Source organism: Arachis stenosperma, chromosome 10 (assembly GCF_014773155.1).
Source record: "Arachis stenosperma cultivar V10309 chromosome 10, arast.V10309.gnm1.PFL2, whole genome shotgun sequence".
Taxonomy (NCBI): domain Eukaryota; kingdom Viridiplantae; phylum Streptophyta; class Magnoliopsida; order Fabales; family Fabaceae; genus Arachis; species Arachis stenosperma.
The window spans coordinates 43,188,342-43,206,628 of record NC_080386.1 but is presented as its reverse complement, the minus strand read 5'-3'; the positions used below and the strand labels follow the sequence as shown (position 1 = coordinate 43,206,628).

The 18,287-nt window shown below is 37.3% G+C and overlaps 2 protein-coding genes across 3 annotated transcripts; both read right to left on the bottom strand.

The window, feature by feature from the left end:
* Positions 1–9,159: 9,159 nt before the first annotated feature.
* Positions 9,160–12,841, bottom strand: LOC130955793 (peptidyl-prolyl cis-trans isomerase CYP40-like). Of its 2 annotated transcripts, none has more exons than XM_057882764.1 (9): positions 12,464–12,841; positions 11,114–11,614; positions 10,849–10,936; positions 10,692–10,744; positions 10,469–10,573; positions 10,264–10,339; positions 9,979–10,016; positions 9,811–9,894; positions 9,160–9,317 (listed from the first exon to the last, which is right to left on the bottom strand). In XM_057882764.1, the coding sequence occupies exons 1-8, from the start codon at positions 12,632–12,634 to the stop codon at positions 9,841–9,843; spliced, it is 1,086 nt and encodes a 361-aa protein (XP_057738747.1). In that variant the 5' UTR covers positions 12,635–12,841; the 3' UTR covers positions 9,160–9,317; positions 9,811–9,840. The 2 variants fall into 2 exon arrangements, with proteins under 2 accessions (XP_057738747.1, XP_057738746.1); XM_057882763.1 differs by having other exon boundaries at positions 9,160–9,479; positions 12,464–12,840.
* Positions 12,842–13,497: 656 nt separating this feature from the next.
* On the bottom strand, positions 13,498–17,935 carry LOC130957029 (uncharacterized). The gene is made up of 6 exons (XM_057883934.1): positions 17,632–17,935; positions 17,424–17,479; positions 17,207–17,342; positions 15,407–17,113; positions 15,070–15,245; positions 13,498–14,760 (listed from the first exon to the last, which is right to left on the bottom strand). Exons 1-6 carry the CDS (start codon positions 17,933–17,935, stop codon positions 13,498–13,500), a joined length of 3,642 nt encoding a protein of 1,213 aa, XP_057739917.1.
* Positions 17,936–18,287: the final 352 nt, after the last annotated feature.

Here is an 18,287-nt window from a genome sequence, read left to right as displayed (position 1 = left end):
GGAGCTCAATGGAAGAGAGACTCCAAAGGCAAGCCAGTCCAACTAAGAAGACTGGATCTCAAGCCTGTGGCTAGAGGATGGTTGGAGTTCATTCAACGCTCTATCATTCCTACTAGCAACCGATCTGAAGTTACTGTGGATCGGGCCATCATGATTCATGGCATCATGATTGGAGAGGAAGTAGAAGTTCATGAGGTCATCTCCAATGAAATCTACAAAATAGCCAACAAGCCTTCACCCATGGCACGGCTAGCTTTTCCTCACCTTATTTGCCATCTATGTTACTCAGCTGGAGTCATCATAGAAGGAGACATCCTCATTGAAGAGGATAAGCCCATCATCAAGAAGAGGATGGAGCAAGCAAGAGAGACCCCTCACGGTTCTCAAGAGATGCATGAGGAAGCTCATCATCAAGAAATCCCTGAGATGCCTCAAGGGATGTACTTTCCTCCCAACAACTATTGGGAACAATTCAACACTTCCTTAGAAGATTTGAGTCACAATGTTGAACAATTAAGGGTGGAACATCATGAGCACTCCATCATTCTCCAAGAAATAAGAGAAGATCAAAGAGCAATGAGGGAGGAGCAACAAAGGCAAGGAAGGGACATAGAAGAGCTTAAGAACATCATTGGTCCTTCAAGAAGAATACGCCACTAAAGGTGGATTCATTCCTTGTTCTTTATTTCTTTCTGTTTTCGGTTTTTAATGTTGTGTTTATCTATGTTTTGTGTCTTTATTTCATGATCATTAGTATGTAGTAACTATGTCTTAAAGCTATGAATAAATTCCATTAATCCTTCACCTCTCTTAAATGAAAAATGTTTTAATTCAAAAGAACAAGAAGTACATGAATTTCGAATTTATCCTTGAATTTAGTTTAATTATATTGATGGGTGATAATACTTTTTGTTCTCTGAATGAATGTTTGAACAGTGCATATGTCTTTTGATCTTGTTGTTTATGAATGTTAAAATTGTTGGCTCTTGAAAGAATGACGAACAAAGAGAAATGTTATTGAGGATCTGAAAAATCATGAAATTGATTCTTGAAGTAAGAAAAAACAGTGAAAAAGAAAGCTTGCGAGAAAAAAAAATGGCGAAAAAAAAATAGAAAGAAAAAGAAAAAGCAAGCAGAAAAAGCCAATTGCCCTTAAAACCGAAAGGCAAGGGTAAAAAGGATCCAAGGCTTTGAGCATCAATGGATAGGAGGGCCCAAGGAAATAAAATCCAGGCCTAAGCGGCTAAAATCAAGCTGTCCCTAACCATGTGCTTGTGTCATGAAGGTCCAAGTAAAAAGCTTGAGACTAAGTGGTTAAAGTCGTGATCCAAAGCAAAAAGAGTGTGCTTAAGAGCTCTGGACACCTCTAACTGGGGACTCTAGCAAAGCTGAGTCACAATCTGAAAAGGTTCACCCAGTCATGTGTCTGTGGCATTTATGTATCCGGTGGTAATACTGGAAAACAAAGTGCTTAGGGCCACGGCCAAGACTCATAAGTAGCTGTGTTCAAGAATCAACATGCTTAACTAGGAAAGTCAATAACACTATCCAAAATTCTAAGTTCCTAGAGAAGCCAATCATTCAGAAACTTCAAAGGAAAAAGTGAGATGCCAAAACTGTTCAGAAGCAAAAAGCTACAAGTCCCGCTCATCTGATTATAATTAATATTCATTGATATTTTTGAATTTATAGTATATTCTCTTCTTTTTATCCTATTTGATTTTCAGTTGCTTGGGGACAAGCAACAATTTAAGTTTGGTGTTGTGATGAGCGGATAATTTATACGCTTTTTGGCATTGTTTTTAGGTAGTTTTTAGTAAGTTCAAGCTACTTTTAGGGATGTTTTCATTAGTTTTTATGTTAAATTCACATTTTTGAACTTTACTATGAGTTTGTGTGTTTTTCTGTAATTTCAGGTAATTTCTGGCTGAAATTGAGGGACTTGAGCAAAACTCTGAAAAAGGCTGACAAAAGGACTGCTGATGCTGTTGGAATCTGACCTCCCTGCACTCAAAATGGATTTTCTGGAGCTACAGAACTTCAAATGGCGCGCTCTCAATGGCGTTGGAAAGTAGACATCTAGAGCTTTCCAGCAATATATAATAGTCTATACTTTATTCGGGAATTGACAACGTAACTTGGCGTTGAACGCCAAGTACATGCTGCTGTCTGGAGTTAAACGCCAGAAAAACGTCATGAGCATTCAACTTATACTTTGTCCCCCTCCTGGGCGTTTAACTTTAGCTTTTCCCCCTCCTGGGTGTTCAACTTCAGCTCTGCCCTCTACTGGGCGTTCTACTTTAATGATAGTGTCCTAGGTTGCTGTAATTTCACTCTCTGGTGTCCCTTTTTCATCTTGTGCTTCATTGCTTTGAGGTTGAGTATCCAAGATCTTGCCACTCCTCAATTTAATTGCATGGCATTTCTCAATTATCTGCTTGGATATTCTCTAATTTTTTTGGCTCATTTCTGTTTGCAAACTCTTGAGGGAAGCTTAGGTCTCCTGGACTATGCTGTGCTAGCTCCTTGTGAATTTCTGCATGCTCTCTAACTGTCTTGTCAGAAGATCCAACCGCTCAGCCATTGCTTTATTTTGAGCTTGGGTTATATCTGTGGCAGATTCCTCCTTAGGCTCTCCTCTTGCTTTGGGTCTTTCTGCTATGTATAAGTGTTGTTATTAGCCACTATTTCAATGAGCTCCTGAGCTTCTTCAGGTGTTTTCATCATGTGTAAGGAGCTGCCTGCAGAATAATCCAGGGACATTTGGGCTATATCAAGTAGTCCATCATAAAAGATATCTAGCTTGACCCATGAGTGAACATCTCAACAGAATATTTCCTGAGCATTGCCTGGTATCTTCCCCAAGCATCGTAGAAAGACTCACCCTCCTCTTGCTTAAAGGCTTGAATATCCTTCTATAGTTTAGTTAACTTTATTAGGGGGAAATATCTGTTCATGAATTTGTTGGCTACCTTACTCCAGGTATTCAGGCTCTCCTTGGGTTGATCATCCAACCAGTCCTTGTCCTGATCTCGCATAGCAAACGAGAAGAGCAGCAGCCTGTAAACGTCAGGATCCACTCCATTGATCCTTACAATGTCATAGATTTGCAAGAAGTTAGAGATAAATTTGGTAGGGTCTTCTTGGGGGTGTCTATGAAACTGACAGTTTTTCTGCACTAACGTGATCAATTTCAAATTGAGCTCAAAATTTTTCACTCCGATAAGAGGTACACTAATGCTCTTTCCATAAAAGTCAGGAGTGGGAGTTGTGTAAAATCCCAGGGTTCTTTTGGGTTGTTGCATAGTAATTTTAGTGTTCCTAAATAAGAGACAGAGAAAAGTGGTAGTCTCTATGTCAAAATCTACAGAGCCCCCAATGAGATATCCAAAAGAAATAAAAATAAAATAAAGTAGCCAATTAACAAAAAAAGTTGAAATAAGAATGCAAGAATTAGTCTTAAAAGTTTTGAAAATTAGAATTTTTTTTTTCAAATAAAAATATGAAATAAAAAAATAGAAATTAAAAAAATAACTAGAAATTTCAAAAAAAAATTAAAAAATTTAGAAAGAAAGGGGTTTAAAAATTTTCGAAATTAAAAAAATAAAGAAAGAAAAGTTAAAGAAACACCAAACTTAAAATTAAAACAAGACAAGACAAACAATTAACTAACAAAATTTGAAATTAAAGATGAGATTTTCGAATATTGGAAAGAGAAATTCAAATAAAGATCTTGAAAAGAAAGAAAAACTAACAAAATACTAAACCTTTGAAATTTGAATTTTAAGTAAAGATAAGATAAGATAGCAAAGTTTTCAAAATCAAAGAAAAAGATCAAAAGATCAAGAAAGATAAGCAAGATAAGATTAGAGAAGATTAACTTAAACAAAAAGATCACTAACGGGACCCCAATTTTAAAAAGTTAAACCAAGATAAGAAAAAAATAAAGAATTTTTCAAAAATTCAAAAGAAGGGGTTTTAAAAAAAATTTAAAATTCAAAAAGAAAGAAAAAGATAACCCAGAGAAATACTACACTTAAATTTTGAATTTTGAAAATTGAATTTAAATTAAAAAATTAAATAACTAGAATCAAGGAAAAGATAAATAAGATAAAGATCAAGAATCAAGAAAGATAAACAAGATATTATTTGAAAATTTAAAAAGAAAATTAATTAAAAAGAAAAAGAAAGGATTTGGAAATTTTTGAAAAGAAAAAAAAAGAAATATTAAAAGACACTAAACTTAAAATTTAAACTTAAATCAAAATAAGATAACAAGAAAGATTTTCGAAAATTAAAAAGGGAAAGATAAACAATATTAATTTTAAAAATTTAAAGAAAAAACACTAAAAGAACACCAAACTTAAAAATTTTGAAAAAATGGCAAGAATTTTCGACAATTCAAGAGAAAAATTTTAAAAAAATTTCCAAAATTTAAAAAGGAAAGAAAAACACTAAAAAGACACCAAACTTAAAAATTTGAAAACAAGAGAAAATTAGTGAGAAACATTTTCGAAAAGGTATAGAAATAGGTACAACTTAAAATTAGAAAATCAAAAGGAAATAAATGGTCAAAAACTGATAAAAGTACCTGATCTAAGTAACAAGACAACCGGTAGTTGTCAATCTCGAACAATCCCCGGCAACGGTGCCAAAAACTTGGTGCGCGAAATTGAACTCGCACAACTTCACCGGCAAGTGCACCACGTCGTCCAAGTAATACCTCAGGTGAGGTGAGGGGCGATTCCACGAGGATTGTTGGATTGAGCAAGCAATAATTATCCTGCACTTCTTAGTCAGGCGAAATAGAAAATGAGTTGTTGTTGTAGGCGCATAAAACAAAACAATAAGGAAAGCAATATAGAATTGGTGTAGAAACATTAATGAGAAAACATTTAAGGCCTCAGAGATATTTATCCTTCTGAATTAACATTTTTTACCAACCATTTTAACAATGAATGATTCATTCTATGGCAAATTGTAAGTGATTAAATCTTGTCCTCTCAGCGAATTAATCTCCTCCGATCCTACTCAAAACGCCACAGACAAGGTCGGATCTTCCGAATCAGAGGGTGAAGTTCAGAAAACTAGTTTAGCACCACAGGAATCTCAATTACCCATAACTAATGAGATTATATGTCACATATCCCAATTAGCCCAGATAACTTGTTGGTTTAGGAGGAGTGTTTTCAAACTATAGCTCAAGTAACCTTTTCCCAATATCACAAGAATCCATGTAGAGAAAGGGACATACCCAGTCTCATTCGAATATAGAACGAAAACAAACCTTAGAACTGAACCAAACATATATTAAAATAGAATAGTAATGATATCAATCCATAGAGATAAACAAAACTCCTAATATTAACCTAGGAGGTTTAGTTGCTCATAATTTACAGAGAAAACAGAGAAGATATGTCTGTCAATTCGTGAATTGTTACTTAATCCTAAGTGATCTCCTCTTTAAATAGAAAATACTAACCTTAAAAGATGTAAATTTAAATTTAAAAAGTACAAGGGTAAAACTAGATAAGCTAAGGAGTGCTAAAATCCACTTTGGGCCCATTTTGGTGGAGTGCTTCGTCCAAGCCTGGCGTTCAACTTGGAGAATGGGCATTGAAAGCCCATTAGGGGGTGAACTTGCTGCCCTCTACTCCCTAGCTGGCGTTGAACGCCAGTTTTGGGCGTTCAACGCTGGAGGCTGGTCCTTCTTGGGCGTTAAACCCCAGATGAGAACGTTCAACGCCAGTTCTGGGCACGATTATGAAAAAGAAGTATAGACTATCATATATTGGTGGAAAGCTCTAGAAGTTAGCTTTCCAACTCCGTTGAGAGCGCGCAAATTGGACTTCTGTAACTCAAGAAATACACTTTGGAATGCACGGAGGTCAGGATTGACAGCATCTGCTATCCTCTCTTCGTCCCTGATCAAGATTCTGCCAAATTTGCCCGAAATTCACCTGAAATCATAGGAAAAATACAAAACCTCAAAGTAGCATCCAAAAGATGAATTTGTACTAAAACATATTAAAACTTTAATAAACCATAACTAAAAACACTATGAAAATGCTATGAAAAAAGGGTATAAGATATCCACTTATCAGCAGCAGCTGCTTCCGACTTGTTTACTCTCTCTAGAGCTCTCTCCAAATCGGCCTTCAAAGTATCCCTGTCTTTCTCCAACTCAGCCTTGATTTCACTCAGCCTCTCCACGTCGGCTCGGGCAGCCACCAAAGCCCTAGTAGTAGCTTGAATAGGAGCGCTCTTCAGCTCCCTAGAAAGTTGAGAGCACACTCCAACAAGATGAAGTCCCCCACGAGTCAAATTTGGAGGTGGTTCAGGATCGTCACATCATCCATACTCACGCAATGATGAGGGACAAGGTTTTCTTCTTCCTAAGATAGAGCATCGAAATTTTTAGTGTAGATGCTCTCTTTTTCATCAAGTTTCTGTTTTTTGGGAGGCGGTTTAGTGGACAAAGGAGATGAAGGAGTGGAGTCCAAAGAGATAAGTCGGGAGAGGGGAGTCGGGATAATAACTTTCGGATCAGAAGGATCTGATCCCGACCTCTTCCGGGGTGCAGATCAGGTCGACTTGCCGACCTCCTGTTGTGAAGTTCCCTCCCCGACCTCCTTTTTCCGCTGAAGGTTCCGAGCCACCAGTGTCTTCTTGGTGTTGCGGAGAAACTTCATAGCAAATTTAGGAGCCATACCCTCTGCAACAACAAATAGGATACAATTGAAATCAACATCTAATAAATAAGAATAAACCAAAAAGCAAGGGAAGAAGCACTACCAAGGTCTGACTTCAAAAGGCTAGGATCTCCCAAATACCTCTTTGTGTCCAAAATAGGATCTTGGCCCCAGGTACCCAGAATGAAGTCTACTACCTCCCTCTCTAAATCATCTAAGTTGGAGAAATCACGCTTAACAATTTTGAGGGTGTCTTGCTAGTACAAAGGGAACAAGTTTTCCTGGTTCTCAGGTAAGTAGAAAGATCGGGCACCCACAGCACCCTTGATATTAAAGAAATGGTTTTTAAAATTATGGAAGGAGTCGTCAAAGATAGAGAAAGCCTTCCAACCTTGTACAGCTCGGAAGGATATCCACCCCGACTTCTTAGTTGAACTATATGGTTTGGTGGCCACAAAAAGGTAGAAGAAAACATTCAAAGAGGGCTAAACATCCAATTCTCGACACAAGAGTTGGAATATTTTCATAAAAGCCCAAGAATTCGGGTGCAGCTGAGAAAGGGCAAGATTAGAAGATCGCAAGACCTCCATCTCAAAGTTAATAAAAGAAAGTCGGACACCAAGCCTAGTGAAGAAGCAGTCACAGGCGTAAAAGAAAGGCTGTTCAGACTCTACTATAGGAGGAAAGCAGACTCTCTCCTCAGGATCAAGTGGTTCTAAAACATAGTTTCTCTCATCCTACCTATTCTCACAAATGCTATGGTATCTACGAAATGTGTCACAATACTCTTTGTCAGTTACCGGGACACACGCTAAAACAATACTATCTACCCAAACCCGAAGGGTAGGGAGAACCTTAGTCGACATGTTCAAGATAACTTTGCGAGACATAAACGCTACACCTACAAACGAAAAATAAAAGAAGATTGTCACCAAACAAGTTGAAGATCATTTTAGAAAGAAGTCAGGTAAAAGCTACCAAATCAAAGAAAATCCATTCTTTTCGAAAACTTTTCTACACAACAACAAAGTGGCGCCCTCTTTCGACACAACTTCATGTCGAACGACGCACCATTAGGGGAAGTATAGGCACATGAAAACAGCAGCAACACTAGATACAAATGAAGATACTTGCAAACAAAGAAGAGAAGCCTTTCAAATTTTCGCAAACAATTCCTGCCTGCCCCTCAAACGCTTCACACCAAACCCAACAACAAGAAAATGCAAACCCAACAACAAGTAAGTCTCGTGCAAGTTAGAAAGGAGAATCCAAGAGGAACGAGGAGATGAAACCAACCTGGAAGAAGATCGCGAGAAGGGGATACCATGAACACTCCTCTCCACGACGAAAACGAAAAGGTTGCAGAAATTCAAGAAAGAGAAAATCTTGGAAGCAAAACAGAAGCGGATGAATCACACAAACACAGGGAAACTCATTAAGAAACAATTTGAGAACAAAGCAGTTCTTTTAGAAAATAGAGAAAGGGGCACAAGAGGAGCAAATGAAGTCACTTTATAAGAAACAATGAAGCCCAAACGGCTCCATAACTCATTAAAACTCGCGCGGATCTCAAGGAGTAACGCCCGTGCAAACGTCCACTCAGCATTAAAGTCCCAACGTTCCAAAATTTGAACAAATCAGACATCCCAACAAACTTAGTTCGATGTCCACGACAGAAGGCGCAAAATGCTTGAGCCCGACCTCTACAAAGGAACGCACTCAAGCAGGGGCACTGTTCATACCCTGACCTAAGCAAATAAGGGCCAGGTCCAATAAATACATAAGGCCCACCGATAAAGGTGGACCTTGCCACACACCCGACCTCTTTGAAGAGGTCGGACAAGAACATATAGGCCCAGCTCTACTTTACTAAACAAGTAACTACCTCCTTAATCTTCTCTAACTGGCTCTACCTCCTCTAGAAGGTAGATCCCAACAAACTCCCAAGATAAAAAAAATGTTTATTTATCAGAAAAAATAGAACTACTCTAATAAAGGTGATTATCTCTTCTACTAGAAATACACTAGCACTACCCGGGTATAACTCATGTTCTAATCTATTAAACCTGTCTAAAACTCTTGCTAACTTAAACATTGGAGTCTCTTGCAGGTACCACCCCCACCTCCTCACGAGGAACTCGGACAGGCGGCACCTCGACATATCAAGTCGGACGTTGCCACACAAAAAGATCTGGACTTCACGTTCAAGCCCAAATCAACGTTTCAGGTAACCCTCGAAACAACAATCATACTAAGTATACATAAAAAAATCAACCACGTATATAAAATACATATTAAAATACAAAATACATATTAAAAATGAGTTAATAACACATAAATTTATTGTGACTAATTTAGTAGTTGATTTTTTGTGTGCAAATAGTAATTTTGAAAGTAATTACCATATCTAAATCAAAGATACATAAATTTAAATTTTCTAACATAAAACTGTGTAGTCAATCTAAAATTGAATAACCAATAGAGGTGCTATATTACTCTCTTTTTGAGTGTAAGTACCTAATTACAAATATCAAAACAAAATCACAAGTAAAGCTTTCTCACTGGTCCATCGGATAACCAACATTTCCATAGCTATAATAACCACCAAATAATGAGTTGAGTTCTCTGCAAAAAGAAAAAAAAATGGTTGACTAAAAATTTTGGCTAAAAAATTCATCAAGATACCAATCCAGTATCAACTTATTTCCTCTGAGCCTCATTCCTAATACATTTAGCAACAATGAATGCAAGCCTGTTTTAATATTTTGTATACAATGCTCCTTGGACCTGCAAAGGGGAAAGGAAGTGAGTTTGATTCAGCTCTTTTGAGTTTCAAATGGTGCAAATAAGCTATTGTGACAACAGAAATCCAAACTGTAAAGTTTAAGTTTTGATTACTACACATGCTCTTGGAGCAGCATGTCTATTGTACCCATAACCAATAAGTATCGAACCATATTTTAAAGACTGATTCTTTTCTTAGTTGTGATCGATTTCAATGAGATGCTCGTGGAATACCTAAGAATTTCTTAGATGGTGGACAAGCAAACATGGTCATTACTCTACATTTAAAATCTATAATAAGAAGGTAATTCATATTCATATGCTACTTTATTACCTGGATTGACTGGCAGAGGCATAGCAAATGTTATTGGAACATCTTGCTATATGCCTTTTTCTCTTTATCGCGCCTATCAGCTATCTGTAACAGTTATAATTAGTTAGATTCCTAAAAATAGGATATAATGCTTCTATTTATGCTTGCTCAAATTAGATAGATCATCACCTTCTTCCTCGCAGCAGCAAGTTCCTTTTTTATTCCAGCTTAAATAACATACAAAGGCGGATTGATTAGCTCTTCATAGAATAAGCATTCGAGTTGTAAATTTTATGTTTGCATTTCCTAACATATAAAAATCGCTGTTCGGCTTGTATCATCAAAAGGTTATCCAATCTTTTAAAATAACATCAAAAAACCTGACTAGAAATATGGTGAAGTTATGTGTATATATCTCTTTGATTATAGAACAGTGAATTTATGCCAAAGGCATGATCCAAAATCGTAAATTACCATCGTTTGGCTCCAAGGTCAATGCCTTCTTAAAGCTTTCAACGGCAGCATCAATGTCATGGAGTGCCATGTATGCCTGATAAGTCAGAACTCGGAAGCAACATAGCAATAGGAGAAGAAAGTGAGAAACATTAATTACCAGCAACAAGACTGATATATTCAAGGGAAAGAAAAGCTCCTAAATTGTGACAAATGGGATACCAACCTGACCTTGGCGGAACAAAGCTTTGGCATTATTCTCTCCATCACGCACTGCAAATTCGGTATCCAACAATGCTCCTTTGAGATCGCCTAATTTCAATTTACAAGCCTAAAGAATGGCATACGATAGACAATTAGTAAAACAGGAACAGTTCATATAGCAAACTGGCAACAGAACTCAACAAAGAATATGATAGCACACTGCAATAAAGTAAATTCAAACTTACAGAGCTGTTTGTAAAAATCTGAGACTTCGTCTTTCTCAAACCTGAACTTTTCTCTGCAAAGGCATAAATACAACTATGTTATCCGCATTTAAAGGAGGTGAAATGCAATTACAATTTAATCTCTCTGCCGAAATAAATAGTAGACAGGCCAGCTTGCCTTCATCAATCCCCTCTTTTTCCCAACAAATATCTAGGTAGCGCAAAGCCTTTCGATACTTCTTTTGAGCCATTTTGTAATCTTGTTTCTGTAACGAAAAAGAAAAAAGAATTAGTTTTTCCTGTCAAGAATTGCAAGGGAGAAGGGATAACTATTAAGTATTAAAAGACAGAATGAATATTTCATCTTACTCTTATAAAGTTAAAACAATACATCAAATATAATATCAGAATAGAGTAGGGTGGATTGTGGAAAGCAACAACACCTTGTAATAATCGTTACCAAAAGTTTTAATGTTGTTAACAGATTCCGTCCACCATTCAAGTTCATTAGGACTCTCATCAAGATCTGCTGGCCAATCAGGATAAGTATCACCATCTTTGAAAAAGTTGGAGATTCCATCATCTTCTCCTTCAGGAATTTCTCCACAATCCACAATTTTCACATCAAGAGTGGGACGGTCATCATCTCCGGTAGTAACATGCTCAATCGAACGGACCACTCCCATTCCCTTAACTACTTTCCCAAATACAACATGCTTACCATCTAGATGAGAAGTTCGAGTAGTGGTGATAAAGAACTGAGACCCATTCGTATTTGGACCAGAGTTTGCCATTGATAGCATCCCTTTCCTTTCATGCTTCAATTCAAAATTTTCATCTTCAAACTTCAGTCCATATATAGATTCTCCTCCAGTACCATCTCCAGCAGAAATATCGCCTCCTTGGATCATAAAACCCTTAATAATACGATGAAAGCATGACCCCTGAAGGTACAACCAGAAAAATAATTCGAATTCAATAGTCGACTTTAAACTAATACTGCCAATTAACTTGTTAGAAGATAATATATGGCATGAACAAATTTTGCCAGTACAAAAAGTTTGCCGCATTAGAAAAAAAAAAAAAAACATTTGATTTGATTTAACCGCCTCCTATCTTTTAAACTCTGCCAAACACTGAAATATTTGATTAAATGACAGAGTGAAATTCTTCTATATTCATTGAGTGTATAGAAATCATAACATGTACAGCCCGGTCCAGACCAATAAAGTAAGGCATCCTTGTAGTAATGTTCTATCCAATTTAAGTATGTGTTACAACCGATTCTTGTTGAATCTTTAATTAAAGTACGAAAATGAAAAGAAAGCTTTTAGATTTGTAGGCCAATGTGATCCCATGGCATCATGACATGTACTATCAACAGTTTAAACTTATGGATTCTTTTTTTTTTTTTTTTGGTCTTCTTCTTCTTCCAGCATTGCTAACATAGATTCTCATGCAATTCATTCATTAAATAATCAAAAAAAAAAAAACTATAGAGCACGATAAAGTTGGCATATTTTAGCATTCTTCAACAAATTTGGTAGTGAGTTAAAGAATAATAGAGATAATATAGTATGCTCATGCTCTAGTTCCCAAAAAGATACTACTTTGGATTGAGAACACAGTAACACACTGAAAGAAGAATAAACACAAAGTAGAAGGAATCCTTTTCCCAAGAATAAAAGTGAGCGAATGACGAAAATGTATATCGAGAAGCAAAAAGAGGAGTGATAATAAAGTGGACATAACCGTCTTTTCAGAGAAGGAATTGAATTGATAGAAGGCGGAACCTTGAAATGGAGGGGGACTCCGGTGTTGGGAGCAATGCCCTTATCGCCGGTGCAGAGAGCTCTGAAATTCTCAGCAGTTTTGGGAACGACGTCGTTGAAGAGCTCAACCACTATCCTTCCTTCAAGCTCTTCACCTATGCTTATGTCCAAGAAGCACCTTCTTCTTCCCATCTCTCTCTCTCTCTCTCTCAAGTCTTCTCTTTCTTTCTGTGTTTTTCAAAACCAATCGGGGTGTGTGTGAAAAGGAATTGAAAATTGAATAATGAATGCATTGGAGATGCTTAGGAAATCACCACTTAATATTATTATTTGGACTTTGGATTCACCCCATTCACCCTCCCTCCTATGTTCCTAAACATGGTTGGTCACTAGGTTTGGTAGCCTTTGTCTTATTTTAGATATTATTAGATTAATGTTTTCACTCTGTTCACGACTAGTAGAATTTAGTATTCAGTTTTTTTTTTTGGTACAGAAATTCAACGACATGTTTTTAGTCTATATTTTTAAATATTAATAATTAAATTAATTAAAAATAATAAATTTTATTAACTCTAACATTTATCTGTTAAATATGTTGAGTTTGGTTAGGTTTTTTTATATTACTATGAATTAAGTTAATTTTTTACTAGCTGTTAAACTAAATTAGTAATATAAGCATCAGTTTAATTTATGGTTATAAAACTCATGTATCAAATTAGTGCTCACTTTTTGCCATTTTGTTATTCAAAATTGATTGATTAATGATTAGTATTCAAGTCCTATTATCAAGAATCAATTATTCTGACCTAACTAACCTAACTTAGATGAAATTTAAAATTAATTACTTCTTAAAAGACTAAAATGTTTACTATCTTAGCCAATTCTATATTGGTTTAGGTAAGATATATATATAGAGAGAGAGAAAATACATCATATAAAAATGACACTTTTATATTTTTTTTTTTGTGACTAAATAGAAAAGAAAGAAAAAAAGAGACAAAACCAAATTAATTGGCTAGGGTCATATCTAAATCTATTAGATGTTGAAGCTCACTCTATGGTTGGCTCCAATTCGAGTGAATGTCCGCGACAGAAGCAGCTGCTTTAGCCATACAATCTGCAACACTATTTGCAGTCCTCTGAATTAAAAGAATAGAGACTCTCCAATTCCAATTCATAACCTCCTGAATATGCTTTGCCAAATCCCATTCCGGAATATCCTTACTAAGCATTCTTTGGTTTACCAAGAAAAGAGCTTCTAAACAGTCTATTTCACAAATAACCTCACGAAATCCACTCTCCCAAACAAGAAGTAAACCTCTCCAAATTGCATACAATTCAGCAAAAAGAACACTACACACTTCGACTTTTCCAGTGCAACCTTTCAACCAACATCCATCGTGATTGCGAATAATACAACCAAAACCAGCATAGCCAGAAGGAGCAAACCAACTAGCATCACAATTCAATTTAACAGAATGAACTGGAGGTGGAACCCAATGCAAACAAAGTGAAGGAGGAGACAGAGATTGATGCATAGCAAAAATAGTGTGAAACTCCCTTACTGAACTACGAATCAAACTCAACACTTTACTAGCACTCCATGAATCATCTATATTAAATAAGTCATGATTCCTGCTTCTCCAAATCCACCAGATGGTCGAAAAGAAAAGAAAAGCATCTCCACTCCTTGCACCTCTGTAGAGCCAATCATGTAAATTCGAGTTATCTGAATACAGGCCTAAAAGGGTCCAGACCTCCTTGGCACTAGGGCACTCCCGAAGACAATGAAGAATGGATTCAGAACCATTCTGACACCGATGACAGGTGCTAGATAAAGCTAAACCACGACCCAAACGAAACTCTGCAGTAGGAATAACATTATGAAGACTGAGCCAAATCAAGAACTTATACTTCTCAGGAATATGCAGACGCCATACCCACAACCAATTATCATGCTCATTCCAGTCAAACTTTCTTTTGGCTAGCCAACTGTACCCACTCCTAGCTGAGTAGAGTCTAGAAGATGCCACACCCCACGACCAACCCGAACTCTCTCCAGCATTCAAATCCGGATTATAAGCATTCAAACGTTGTTTGACATCTTCTGGAATGATAGAGAAAATATCATGGAGATTCCATTGACCATCTTTCCAAACGTCTCTAATAGTTAAATCAGAGTCAGATATATGTACAAAAGGGACATCTTGAGCAATTGGGCCCTCAATACTCCAATTGTCAAACCAAAAAGATTGATCAAGTGACCCAACGCACCAAGAGAAGGCATCCTTAAGAGCACCAAAAGCCTTTGAGATACTCTTTCAAACATGAGAAGTATTGCAAGGGACAGGGCCATCTAAAACTCCCTCATTCCTCAGATACTTCGCCCTCAATAGAGCAACCCAAGGCTTGTCCTGATAATGAAAAAGTTGCCACACCAATTTACCAAGTAAAGATATATTAACACACGCAGGGTCTCTAACACCCAGGCCACCAAATTTTTTTGGAGTGATCACGGTCCTCCAATTAACAAGAGAAAGACCTCTACCATCAACTTGACCCTTCCAAAGGAACTGTCTCATCATAGAAGATAATTTATCGCAAACCCAATTTGGAAAAAAAGATACCTGCATATGATAGACAGGAATGGATGCTGCAACAGAATTGATCAGGCAAAGTCTCCCTGCTTTATTTAGAAGCCTTCCTTTCCAATTAGCTAATCTTCCCCTCACCTTTTCAATCACCGAATGAAAAGAAGCCCTACTAGTACGGGAATGATTAAGGTTAACTCCAAGATATCTTCCTAAGTCCAAAGCAAAACATATTGAAGAAACACTAGTAAAAATATCTCTTCTACGAGCAGTCACATTTTTAGAACAAAAAGCTTTAGACTTTTCAAAATTCACTTTCATGCAGATGCCTTGCAAAAAATGTTAAGAGAATGCATGACCATTTGGACCTGACTTTTTGTAGCCTGGCAGAAGAGTAAGAGATCATCTGCAAACATCAAATGAGAAAATTTTGGGCCACCCCTAGTGACAGAAACTGGTTTCCACACACCCTCGACCACCTTATGAGATATATAGCAGGCAAGTCTTTCCATACAAAGCACAAATAAGTAAGGAGACATTGGATCGCCCTGTCTAAGCCCCCTTCTAGGAGCAAAACTATCCAATCTATTCCCATTCCACATAATAGAAAGAGAGGATGCACGGACACAAGTCATAATCAAATTAACAGTGATGATAGGAAAACCAAAAGCGATGAGAGTACTCTCCAAAAACCTCCAATCCACCCTATCATAAGCTTTTTCAAGATCAATTTTAAAAGCAAGAGTACCTTTCTTGGATTTTGTGTGCTTCATGAAATTCAAAATTTCTTGGGCCACAATAATATTATCAGGAGCACCACGACCCGGAATAAAACCTCCTTGTAAAGGACTAACAATATCTGGAAGAAAAGGCCGAAGTCGGTTAGTCAATACTTTAGTGATAATTTTATAAACAACATTACACAAGCTAATAGGCCTGAAATCCTTCATAAATGTAGGATTATCAATTTTAGGAATAAGTACAATCAGAGTTTCCATGATGCTAGGATTTAAGAACTCTCCCAAAAAAGTGCTCCGGACAATATTCCAAATCTCAGTGCCTACTATCTCCCAATATTCTTTAAAAAAATAAGCTTGAAAGCCATCTGGACCAGGAGCCTTAAAAGGGCTCATACTGAATACTGCTGACTTGACTTCTGCAAAAGAGACAGGGTCAATTAACCTAGCACAAGCCTCAGTGCTTAGAGTGGGCATCGGAACATCCCCTAAACAATCAACCTCAACCTCTTCCATTGTACCAAAGAGATTCTTGTAAAAAGAGAGGGCTTCTTCCTGGAGAATATCTGGATCAGTAGACCAAGACTCATCTCTAACATATAATCCATGTACTCTATTATGGTTTCTACGCACCAAAGTCTGAAGATGAAAGAATTTAGAGTTTCTATCCCCATACTTGACCCACTGCTCTCTAGATTTCTGGTACCAAAAAAGTTCCTCTTGCAATAAAAGCCTATTATAATCTTCCCTCAGTTCAGCTTCTTTAATTCTCAGAGATAACACATCGGTAACCTCCAAACACCGTTGAATCTGATCAATCTGATATTCCAGCTTATTTTTTCGCACAAAAATATTTCCAAAAATCTTTGAGTTGAAGTCCAAAGAAGCCTGTTGAACTATCTTAAGCCTTTCAGTAACGCCTCCAAACTCTTGATTCCAAGCCTTACTAATAACATGTTTATAAGAAGGATGTGTTGCCCACGCAGCTTGGAACCTAAAAGGATGAGAACCTTTCACTCTGGGGCTACCATGACAACGAACTAAAATAGGACAATGATCAGAATGAAGCCTGCTAAGAATTTCAGAATAACCCTCAGGAAACATTGACATCCACGCCTCATTAACTAGAGCTCTATCCAACCTTTTAGCCAAGTCCCTGCTAGCCTGAACTGCTCTATACCAAGTATATCTCCTACCAGTCACTTTAAGATCAAAGAGCTCACAGTCATCTAGAGTAGTAGCTAATAGACTAGCTCTGTGAGAAGAAAAATAAGCACCTGTACTCTCATCTGGTGCCACAATCTCATTAAAATCACCAATGGCCATCCATGGTCTATTATGGCCTGAATTAATAGAACGCAAATGATCCCAAAGTATACATCTTTTTTCGAATTGAGGACTCCCATATACTGCACTACAAAGCCAAACTAAGTTACCCACACTCACTTTCACTGTGATACATTGGTCAATTTGATCAATAACCACACAAGAAGCATTAGCAATAGAAGATAGAAACCAAATGCCAACCCTGTGTCCTACTGCTTCCTCAATACCAACACAATGAAAACCCAACTTATCCCAAAAATTTTTTAAATTATTAAACATGGTATGAGTCTCAAAGAGAAAGAAGAAAGATGGTTTATATATTCTCACCAAATTTTTGCAATGCACACGGGCCATCTTGTTAGACGCACCCCTCACATTCCAGGCTATGATATTGAAACTATCCATAAAAAACAGCAAAAAGGGAGCTCCAATAACAAATCCGAGACTCAACATGTTGTCCCTGTCTTCGACAATCCTGCCTTTAATGGACTCTCAAGTGGCAGCCCAATTTTCTCCGTCGAAACTTGCACCATACCTGCCGTCGATGCTCCATCCTTATCTACTGGTAAATTCTGCAAAGAGTTTGGGTGAGGACGCTTTCGCACAGTGCCATTTGTTGTCTCACATTGCTGCTGATGATGAACATTGTACCGGGTCCCCGAAGAAGCCACACTAACCGATTTTCCAATATTGATGCCCCTGCTTAATTTTACTTTGGATCCAGTAGCATGTGTTGTACGTTGGTGGTTAGGCCTTGTCCAAGTACTGGTAGCCTTGTTAGGAGTCTTCTTTGCTTTTGGTTGGACCTGATGGGTACTAGGAGAAGGCTTTTGACCCATTTTATACTTTCCTTTCCTAATCACTTGAGTCTAACCTTCCAAATCCTCATGTTGTGCATAGTCTACATGAACAGCATGCAAATCACTCTCCACCAAATCCGGGACAGTAACATTTACAGTCTCATCTCCAAGATTCTTGCCAAAATGAAAACTTGCCTTTTCCACATGCACTGGATTTTTTGAATTTGAGCTTTCTGGCTGTTTTGCTACATCGCTGGTCACCTTGGCATTAGTTCCTCCTCCTGCATTGCTGTCAGTCTTGCACACCTTCATATCATGACCAAACTTGAGACAGGAGCCACAAATAAGGTGAAGACTTTCATATTCAACCTCATATTCAACACCTTCAACA

Coding starts and splice junctions, on each gene's coding strand:
- LOC130955793 (XM_057882764.1), bottom strand. CDS start 12,634: ATGGGAAGAAGAAGGTGCTTCTTGGACATAAGCATAGGTGAAGAGCTT. Junction 11,615..12,463: donor GAGTCCCCCTCCATTTCAAG/GTTCCGCCTTCT, acceptor TTGTACCTTCAG/GGGTCATGCTTTCATCGTAT. Junction 10,574..10,691: donor AGATTTTTACAAACAGCTCT/GTAAGTTTGAAT, acceptor GCCATTCTTTAG/GCTTGTAAATTGAAATTAGG.
- LOC130957029 (XM_057883934.1), bottom strand. CDS start 17,935: ATGGGTCAAAAGCCTTCTCCTAGTACCCATCAGGTCCAACCAAAAGCA. Junction 17,480..17,631: donor GGATGGAGCATCGACGGCAG/GTATGGTGCAAG, acceptor TCAATATCATAG/CCTGGAATGTGAGGGGTGCG. Junction 14,761..15,069: donor TTCCTGTCTATCATATGCAG/GTATCTTTTTTT, acceptor CATGTTTGAAAG/AGTATCTCAAAGGCTTTTGG.